The sequence below is a fragment of the Rhinopithecus bieti genome, unplaced genomic scaffold, assembly GCF_001698545.2.
Source record: "Rhinopithecus bieti isolate Rb0 unplaced genomic scaffold, ASM169854v2 scaffold_39746, whole genome shotgun sequence".
NCBI classification, from domain to species: Eukaryota; Metazoa; Chordata; class Mammalia; order Primates; family Cercopithecidae; genus Rhinopithecus; species Rhinopithecus bieti.
In genome coordinates, this window is record NW_016816960.1 from 415,470 (window position 1) to 425,776 (window position 10,307).

Here is a 10,307-nt window from a genome sequence, read left to right on the forward strand (position 1 = left end):
AAAAAAAAAAAAAAAAGATTATCTCTATTTTTCAGATAAGAAAATGGAGGCTGTCAAGGTCACATAGCTCGTGAAGTGCCAGGGTTAGAATTTGAATCCAAGTCTTTATGTTTCTAAGACCCATGCTTTTCTTAGTCTTGCTTCAGAAGCTTCCAGAAGTTTCAGGTACTTAAAAAGAAGAAGGTTGACAATTACTAAATATAAAATAGACTTTTTTTTAGTATCTAGGCACTAATTAAACATTTTTCTACTTGGAGAAATGAAGATACATCATGAGAACATAAACTGTGAATCAGAGGTTAATTTAGGATTAGAATCTAGGTTTTGACTCTGTCTAGCATTTTATTTTCCAGAGAGAGTCTGTGTTTGTGTTATTTACGTGTACTTTTTAACACCCAGCCTAGAGCTTTATATATACATGATGCCTAATGACATTTTTTGAATTATAAATGAATTAATCTTTTTGCTGATCTTATCCTGTTTGGAAGTAGGGAAAGTGAATATATTGCCAAAGTCTCTTCCAACTTACTGTTTGCTCTACTGTTATTTTTTCATGCTGCTCTCAAATTTAGGGAAACTTCAACAGAAGGTTTCTTTGCATACTATGCATGTTCTTCCAGGCAGGGAAGATTAATGCAATACGTCGGGAAGTCTAAGCTCAACTTTTCAGAAAAGGACTTCTTTTTTTTTTCGGAGACAAAGTCTCGCTGTGTCACCCAGGCTCGTGTGCAGTGGCACGATCTCCGCTCACTGCAAGCTCCGCCTCCCAGGTTCACGCCATTCTCCTGTCTCAGCCTCCCGAGTAGCTGGGACTACAGGCGCCCACCACCATGCCAGGCTAATTTTTTGTATTTTTCGTAGAGACCGGGTTTCACCGTGTTAGCCAGGATGGTCTTGATTGCTTGACCTCGTGATCCGCCCATCTCAGCCTCCCAAAGTGCTGGGATTACAAGCATGAGCCACTGCACCCAGCCAGAGAAGAACTTCTTACGGGATTGTGTTTTTTTGTGAAGGGAAACACAAGCTTGAAAGGATGATCCATATTAGATTCCAGTACCCGCTCCATGTTAGTTGTTCCCCTGGAAACCAAGTGGAACTGTGAGTGACAGTGTACTTGCTATGCTGCTACTGTGAATGGGACAGTTTGGGATCCCTGTAAATAGGCCCTCCCTTTGCCATAGTGAAGCCTGGTCTTCTTATAATCTGGCTTTCATTTCTTTCTTCAGTTTGCTTGAGCTCATCAACTGTCTACCAGCAGCTGGGAATGTCAGTTTATGGTGAGAAACTCTTGGTGTGAAACTTGAAGTAATTTATAAACCCAGAATTCTAACAGTTTCAAGGCCCTTGTACATAAATAAAATATGCTCAGCAGATGAAAAAACCATTTGTTATCTTAGAACTTGCTACTATTTTACAACTGGAGAAGTACCCATTTGGTAATTTCTTTTCTTAATTGTAGTGCCATTTGTGAAGTTCCTTTCCTCATTACTTTCACCCCACTTGCCCTTTGATTCAACTGGCTTTTTTTTTTTTTTTTTTTTTGAGACAAAGTTTGCCTGTCGCCCAGGCAGGGATGCAGTGGCACGATCTAGGCTCACTGCAACCTCTGGTTCCTGGGTTCAAGCAGTTCTCCTGCCTCAGCCTCCTGAGTAGTTGGGATTACAGGCATGCGTCACCACGCCTGGCTAATTTTTGTATTTTTAGTAGAGACAGGGTTTCACCATGTTAGCCAGGCTGGTCTCGAACTCCTGACCTCGTGATCCACCCACTTCGGCCTCCCAAAGTGCTGGGACTACAGGCATGAGCCACTGCACCCGACCCCACTGGCTTTTTTTCTTACTACCATGCTAATGAAATTTATTGGTGCTAGTCACACAGCTAAAAATAGCTATCATTGATTGAACCTTACTATATACTCATTGCCATCCTAAACTCTTTTAACCTCCAAACAATACTGTGTGGTCATTACCTTGTTTGAACTAGAACATTTAAATATTCTTTGAAATGAATCAAGCGACAATTGATTATACTACTTTATTTTGTTAAATTTTTTTTTTTTTTTTTTTTTTTTTTTTTTTTTTTGGAGACAAGGTATCACTGTGTCAGTGCAGTGGCATGATCATGGTGTACTACAGCCTCAACCTCCCAGGCTCAAACAGTCCTCCTGCCTCAGCCTCCCAAGTAGTTGGGACTGCAGGTGTGTACCACCATACCTGGTGAATATATTTTGTAGAGATGGGGTCTCACTATATTGCCCAGGCTGGTCTCAAACTTCTGGCCTCAATCTGTCCTCCTTCCTTGGCATCCCAAAGTGCTAAGATTATAGGTGTGAGGCACCATGCCTGGCTTGAATATCCTGCTTTAAAAGAAGCTTCTTCCCCTCATATTCCCTCACCCTTCACTTGTACCCTCTGGTTGACAAATAGCATTGGGGGATTCTGAACACACTGTTAAAATAAAAACTTAGTTTTGATTTACAGTATTGCAGATATTGTTACTTCTTTAAGATATGGAGGGGACAGTAAGGGGGCTTCCATTTTTTTTTTTTTTTTTTTAAGATAAAGTCTTGCTCAGTTGCCCAGGCTGGGGTGCAGTGGTATAGTCTCAGCTGCCTACAGCCTCTGCCTCCTGGACTCAGGTGATACTCCCACCTCAGTCTCAAGTAGCTGGAACTACAGGTGCATGCCACCATGCCTGGCTAATTTTTGTATTTTTTGTAGAGGCTGGGTTTGGCCATGTTGCGCAACCTGGTCTTGAACTCCTGAGCTCAAGTGATCCGTCCACCTCGGCCTCCCAAAATATATAAACATTGCCTATTGCTCTGCAAATAGCGGACACACAGCATGATTTGTACTTTTTAGTATTTAGTTTATTCATTCAGTAGATACCAAGTGACATTACTCCTACTCTAAAAATAGACTAATAAAACACATTCTCTACTCTTCAGAGATTCCAGGGTAGAAAACAGACAATTTTCCTCTAGTGAGAGAAGTTTACTTCTCTGAAAAACGATAGAAGTGTGAGCTAGATCCTATGGAAATACAGAGCAGAAAGGGACTAAGTTTTCCTACAAAACCTAGAGAAATCTTCACACAGGAGACTGAAAGTATGGTTAAGAGTTTGCTGAGCAAAACAAGGTCTTGGTGAGGTTCCGCCATTTCATCTGTCCTCAGTCTCTGCGCATTTTGCAGAGCTTCCGGCAGCGCTATGTTGGGCCACAGCATCCGGAGGTTCACAACCTCTGTGGTCCGTAGGAGCCACTATGAGGAGGGCCCTGGGAAGAATTTGCCATTTTCAGTGGAAAACAAGTGGGCGTTACTAGTTAAGATGTGTTTGTACTTTGGATCTGCATTTGCTGCACCCTTCCTTATAGTAAGACACCAACTGCTTAAATCATAAGGATGTTTCAGTTCGTCCATTTAACAGATACAAAGAGCATTTTAAGAGATACAGCCTCTGGAAATGGATCAGACTCTTAACTCATGGCATACTAGATATGTTTGTCAATAAACTTATGACATAAAAAAAAAGAGTTTGCTGAGCAAATTAAGGTAAAGCATTCTAGGGGACAGCTGTGTAAGGCATACATAGTGAAGTGCAGGTGCATGGAATAAAGTCAGGTTTGGGAAACGGAGATCTGTGAGACATTTTGAGATGAAATTGGGGAGAAGAAAGTAAGCTCCTAAAGATTCCTAGGGGTATTGTGTACCTCTGTAAGCAGAAGATCTTAGATTTTTGCTTGAAGAAATGGGTTATCTTTCTACCTAGTTTAGTTGGATGATTCTCTTTTGGGGAGGGCCATGGGAGGGTTAATACTAGGCTTAAAAGAACAAAGACTTGATACTTTCAAGCTGTAGTTTTTAGAGTTGTTGTTGTTGTTTTGAGACAGTCTCCCTGTCTCCCAGGCTGGAGTGCAGTGGCGTGATCTCGGCTCACTGCAATCTCCACCTCCCAGGTTCAAACGATTCTCCTGCCTCAGCCTCCCAAGTATCTGGGACTACAGGTGCACACCATCATGCCCAGCTAGGTTTTGTATTTTTAGTAGAGACTGGGTTTCACCGTGTTGGCCAGGCTGGTCTCAGACTCCTGACCTCAGGTGATCTGCCTACCTCAGCCTCCCAAAATGCTGAGATTACAGGAGTGAGCCACCACACACAGACTAATTTTTGTACTTTTAGTAAAGACAGGGTTTCACCATGTTGGCCAGGCTGGTCTCAAACTCCAGACCTAAGGCGATGCCCCTGCCTCAGTGTCCCAAAGTGCTGGGATTACAGGCCTTAGCCACCGTGCCCGGCCTTTAGAGGATTTCTTATCCATAAGCATTTTCATGTCTTTGATTCGCATAACTCAGATTATTCGCCTCAGCTTTTTCATTGTCTATTTGCTTCTCATCTTTTGAAAGTTAATCAGAGAGAATCATGATTTATTTTCTTGAGTTAAAACATGTAAGAAATGTTTCTAAAATGTAGAATATGGTTTCTGAAATAGTTTTACATATATGTATGTATGTCTAAACACTTGAAACATTTACTTCCAGGCAAGAAACTAGATTTTAACTTGATGGCCTTACCATTTATTAACAAGGAGTGGTGTCATCAATCATTGTTAATAGTAGAATTGTTGACTTTCATTGTAATGATAATTGTTTCCTGGAGGCAATAACTGGGAACAGTTGGTCAATCTGAAAAGTAGTGTTGCCTTGGTAACTGATAAGAAAGAATGCAGAGGCTGGGCGCGGTGGCTCAAGCCTGTAATCCCAGCACTTTGGGAGGCCGAGTCGGGCGGATCACGAGGTCAGGAGTTCGAGACTATCCTGGCTAACATGGTGAAACCCCGTCTCTACTAAAAAAAATACAAAAAAAAACTAGCCGGGCGAGATGGCGGGCGCCTGTAGTCCCAGCTACTCGGGAGGCTGAGGCAGGAGAATGGCGTAAACCCGGGAGGCGGAGCTTGCAGTGAGCTGAGATCCGGCCACTGCAGTCCAGCCGGGCGACAGAGCGAGACTCCGTCTCAAAAAAAAAAAAAGAAAGAAAGAATGCAGAGAAACTAGTTGTCTGTCATGTATAAAAACCAAGGCCCTGGCCGGGCGCCGGGGCCGGCGGTGGCTCCAAGCCCTGTAATGCCGCAGCACTTTGGGAGGCCGAGACGGGCGGATTCACAAGGTAGGAGATCGAGACATCCTGGCTAATACGGTGAAACCCCCGTCCTACTACAAGACATACAAAAAAAAACTAGCGGGCGCTACGAGGCCGGGCGCGCTGTAGTCCCAGCTACCTTGGGGGCGGAGGCAGGAGACATGGCCTGAACCTGGGAGGCGGAGCTTGCAGTGGAGCTGAGATTTCCGGCCACCGCACTCCAGCACTGGGCGACAGAGCCAGACTCCGTAAAAAAAAAAAAAAACCAAGGCCCTGAACAGGTTAAATACTAACTCCAAGCACAAGGCTAAAACAGAAATATCTGCCAGTACATGTACTGGGATTAGAGACCTGCAGGCTTTGCCAAGAGTCCTAGAAACCACCTTCTGCCCAGACACACAGGAATCCATGCACTTTCTTCAAACTCAGAATGGAATAGAACTTCACAATCTGTAGCTCAAAGGACATTCCAGATCACCACCTCTTAGGTTGGGTTGAAGACAGCTTTAATGATGGGACGGATCAGTTCAAATGATACAGATGCAATATAAAAGGAATCTACCCATCCTTTCACTGAGCAGATCTTTTTTGAAAGCTTATTTACTGTGAGTCAAGCACTGTGCAGTGCACCCACATGGCACAAATGCACAGTTCACATTCCTACCTTCTAGAAGCTCCTGGGAAAAGCATATAAATAAAAGATTGCAGTGTGGTTTCTAAATTTTAAAAGGTATAGAGTGTTGTGATAATATGAAGAACTCAGGAGGGGTTCAAAGAGACGTTACAGAGGTGAGTGAGTAGGAGTAGGACCTAGAGGCAAGGGGCTGGGGCGGTGGTTCACACTTGTAATCCCAGCACTTTGGGAGGCTGAGGTGGGAGGATCACCTGAGGTCAGGAGTTCAAGATCAGCCTGGCCAACATAATGAAACCCTATGTATACTAAAAATACAAAAATTAGCTGGGCATGGTGATGGTGAACACCTGTAATCCCAGCTCCTGGGGAGGAAGAACCTAGAGACGAGGGATCCCAGTGGCAGCTGAATCTAGAATTTAGTCCTTCTGGTTCTTAAGTGTGTTTCTTTTTACCTAGGCAGGCTCACCCTTTTCAAACTTCATGTGTTTACCTCATCCACCAACTTGATATAATTTTACAGCGGCTGGGAGATTGGAGTTTCTTGCTGCGGCTATTTCCTGTGGATAAATCTGCATCCCTGAGTGAGATTATGTCTGATTCTTATTTGGACTGGATTACTGAACTGGCCATTCTCAGGATGTTTTGTGGGGTGTTTTTTGTTTTTTGTTTTTTTTTTTTTGATTTTGTTTTTGAGACGAGGTCTCTGTCACTCAGGCTGGAGTGCAGTGGTGTGATCATAGTTCACTCACTGCAGCCTCAGGCTCTTGGGTTTAAGTGATCCTCCTTCCTCAGCCTCCCAAGTAGCTAGTACTATGGGCATGCACCACCACACCTGGCTAAAATAATTTTTTTTTTTTTTAATTTTTTTTGTATAGATGTGGGTCCTGCTGTGTTGCCCAGGCTGGTCTTGAACTCTTGGCCTCAAGTGATCCTCCCACCTAACCCTTCTAAAGTGCTGGTATTACAGGTGTGGGCCACTATGCCCAGCCTTTCTTGAGTTTTACTAATTATTCTATACTAGGGTTTCCCCATCATTTGTCATCCAGGTGGCATTCACCTCCTTTGGGGTGCAACAAAGCCATTAATTATTCTTCCATTTAATATCTTTGTATGCCTTGCAAAAGCAATAGTGTAATCAAACTGTAAACTACTCTGTCCCTTCCCCTCTGTAAAAGCCTCTGGTTCTCTGCTTTTTCTTAGTGAGGCTGAACCTGTCTTCCTACTCAAAGGAAACTCACAGTGCTAAGGCACTATAGAAAGATATTAAGATAAATCTAAGTTATTTTAAGACTGGAAATTAGAAACAGAAGTTTGCTAAGGAATAAGTCACCCACACCTTACTCACTCTTTGCATAATACAAACAAGACCATTTTTTGTGTGTGTGTGATACAGAGTCTCACTCTGTTGCCCGGGCTGGAGTGCAGTGGTGGGATCTCGGCTGACTGCAACCTCCACCTCCCGGGTTCAAGCGATTCTCCTGCCTCAGACTCCCTAGTAGCTGGGATTACAGGTGCCTGCCACCATGCCCGGCTAAATTTTTCTATCTTTTTTTAGTAGAGATGGGGTTTCACCACATTGGCCAGGCTGGTCTTGAACTCCTGATCTCGTGATCCCCCTGCCTTAGCCTCCCAAAGTGCTGGGATTACAGGCCTGAGCCACTGCGCCCAGCCTAAAACAAGCCCATTCTTAAGATATAAGGTAAACACTGAAACTAAGTGCATTGCTTCTTTTTCTCCCTTATTTCAAACTCGCTTTTGCTCCCCTAAACACACACACATACACATGTGTATGCATACTGTGTATTAATTTGGGAGTTTTGAATTGATCACAAAAGAACTAAATTATAATTCCAAATTAAAGTCTGAAGTACTTCAATTATCACAAAATAGATAGATTGGGCAGGCAGCACTGCCCACAGCTGTAATCCTAGCACTTTGGGAGGCCGAGTTGGGCAGATCACCAGAGGTCAGAAGTTCAAGACCAGCCTGGCCTTGAACCTTGTCGTGAAACCCTGTCTCTACTAAAAATACAAAAATTAATTGGGCATGGTGGTGCTGGCCTGTAATCCCAGCTACTCCGGAAGCTGAGGCAGTAGAATCACTTGAGCCCGGGAGGCAGAGGTTGTAGTTAGCCGGAAAAAAAAAAAAAAAAAAAAAAAGATACATCGAAAAGGAGAGTCATCTAGTGACTAAGATTAATTTTTGCTCAGCGGTTTGGGAAGACTAGCAGTCAGAAACCTAGCATCTTTGTGGCTTTTCCATTAAATTTTCACCATTTGATCATGGGCAAACCACTTTTTTCTCTGGACCCCATTTTGTTCCTCTGTAAAATGAGGAATCTGTTAGGGAAGCCCCAGCATTCTGACTCTGTACTGTCACACATACTTTAGTGTCTTTGCAGTACTGTTGATGGATATAATGGACCCTTGTCCTAAAAGGGATTCAGGGAATAGGTTATTTCCTTTCCTTAGGCAGTGCCCCAGATTTTGAAATTTAGCTTTTCTTTTTCTCTTATCTGTTAGTGATTGCAGTTACGATTCATATGTTGTTTCTTGTGAGTAGTAGTGGTTGTTTTGTTTTGTTTTGTTTTTGTCTATCTTTATCAGAATGTAGCAGTTCTCCAGTCCAGGGACTTAGGCTTTCTTTCTTTTGTTGTTGTTTTTTTTGTTGTTGTTGTTATTACTATTACACATCAGATTCCCTGTAGGGAGTAGGAAAACCTACTTCATATACATATGTACAGTTTCTTGGTTGTTTTTTTGTTTGTTTGGAGATGGAGTTTCGCTGTTGTTGCCCAGGCTGGAGTGCAGTGGCATGATCTCCACTCACTGCAACCTCCGCCTCCAAGCGATTCTCCTGCCTCAGCCTCCCGAGTAGCTGGGGTTACAGGCATGCACCACCATGCCCAGCTAATTTTATATTTTTAGTAGACACGGAGTTTCTCCATGTTGTTCAGGCTGGTCTTGAACTCCCAACCTCAGGCAATCCGCCTGCCTCGGCCTCCCGAAGAACTGGGATTACAGGCATGAGCCACCGTGCCTGGCCTTCTTGGTTGTTTTTTTAAAGCTAGCATCAGTAGATAAATTACGTATTTCTGTGTTTTAACTACTTTGTCAAATGCTTTTTATATATATTCCCTCAGTTCTCACGGCTATGTGTTTTGTTGTACTCAGACCCCTGGGTGACCACCAAGCTTATCTGTATGCCTGAGCATCTGGCTGGCATGATGTCTTGGGTACTCGCCCCTTCTATGGGCTTGAACTTCTTGGCCCTGACCGCCCGCCCCGCCCCCCCCCACCCAGATTGCCTCTTTCAACTCTCTGTCTCCTGAGCCTTGTAACTATGAAGCCAGTGCTTGGCCTAGTTGCTAGATGTGGACCTCATAATTACATTTTTTCAGGTTGACCACATTTCTGATCTACACAGTATGAACTGTAGTCTGGAATATGCCCTCCTTTGTGCCTGGCTAGCTTCATTCTTCTGGTTTCTGCTCTTGGTCTTTTGTGGCTGGTTCACATTTTGCAGTCTGCTGTTTATGGATAGAATTACTGAGGCAGAATATGTGATATCTGAAGGTAGCAGAGACCTGTGATTTTCGTTATTGCCTTAGCTGTTGGGCAGGGAGGATCTGGTGAAGTGGGTCTGGGTAGGCTAGCCAGAACTAAAAATAATTTGGCTATAAGGAACAAGTTTCTATGCTTGTTCTTTGCCTTGGTATTTTCCGCTTCTTCAGGATATAAGGGCCAACTACCACTTTCTTCAGACATGCTGCAACATCCACCACACCCAGTCATGCCTCTGCCAATAGGCCTCACCCTCGCATGAGACAGAAAGGTTACTGAACATACTGCCTAGTGGAGCCCCAAGTTGAAATCACATTGTGAGTTGGACATAGCAGGCCTGTGATTCCTTGAATGTCTGTTTCAACTTCACATGTGAAAGTGGTAAAACTGTGAATCCGAGAGCACCTTAAAGATTCCCCTCCTTTTATAGAGGAAGAAACTGAAGCTAAGAGCAGTTAAATGAATTTGTAAGACTCTTAACTATTAAGTGATACAGATTTTAAAATCTGGCCTTCTGACTCAAAGCCAAATTAATTTTTTCCCCACCATGTCAGTAAATTGAAGATGTATACGTGTGTATCATTTGTAGGGGGTGACTAGTTTTGAGAGAATGGGGTTGTTGAGGCTTACCTGATTTCTAAGGTATTTTCCAGAGTTTTCCTCTGGCATATTCGGACTGTATTACAACAATATCTTCCCCACCCCTAGACCTTTTTTTTTTTTTTTTTTGGACAGGGTTTCTTCTTACCCAGGCTGGAGTGCAGTAATGTGATCATGGCCCACTGCAGCCTTGACTTACTGGGCCCAGACAATTCTCCCACCTCAGCCTTCCAAGTAGCTGGGATCACAATTTTGTGTCACCATGCCTACCTAATTTTTTGTACTTTTTGTAGAGACAGGGTTTTGCCATGCTGCCCAGGCTGGTCTCAAACTCCTAGGCTCAAGCATTCTGCCCACCTCAGCCTCCCGAAGTGC

The 10,307-nt window shown here is 43.5% G+C and overlaps 2 protein-coding genes across 17 annotated transcripts in view; both read left to right on the forward strand.

Moving 5' to 3' along the window:
• The window catches only part of MAP4 (microtubule associated protein 4), a 235,099-nt gene that overhangs the window by 181,530 nt on the left and 43,262 nt on the right, over positions 1 to 10,307 (forward strand). The window lies entirely within an intron of this gene.
• Positions 3,135 to 3,467, forward strand: LOC108517636 (cytochrome c oxidase subunit 7C, mitochondrial). Its single transcript, XM_017855681.1, has one exon. The coding sequence runs from the start codon at positions 3,208 to 3,210 to the stop codon at positions 3,397 to 3,399; it is 192 nt and encodes a 63-aa protein (XP_017711170.1). The 5' UTR covers positions 3,135 to 3,207; the 3' UTR covers positions 3,400 to 3,467.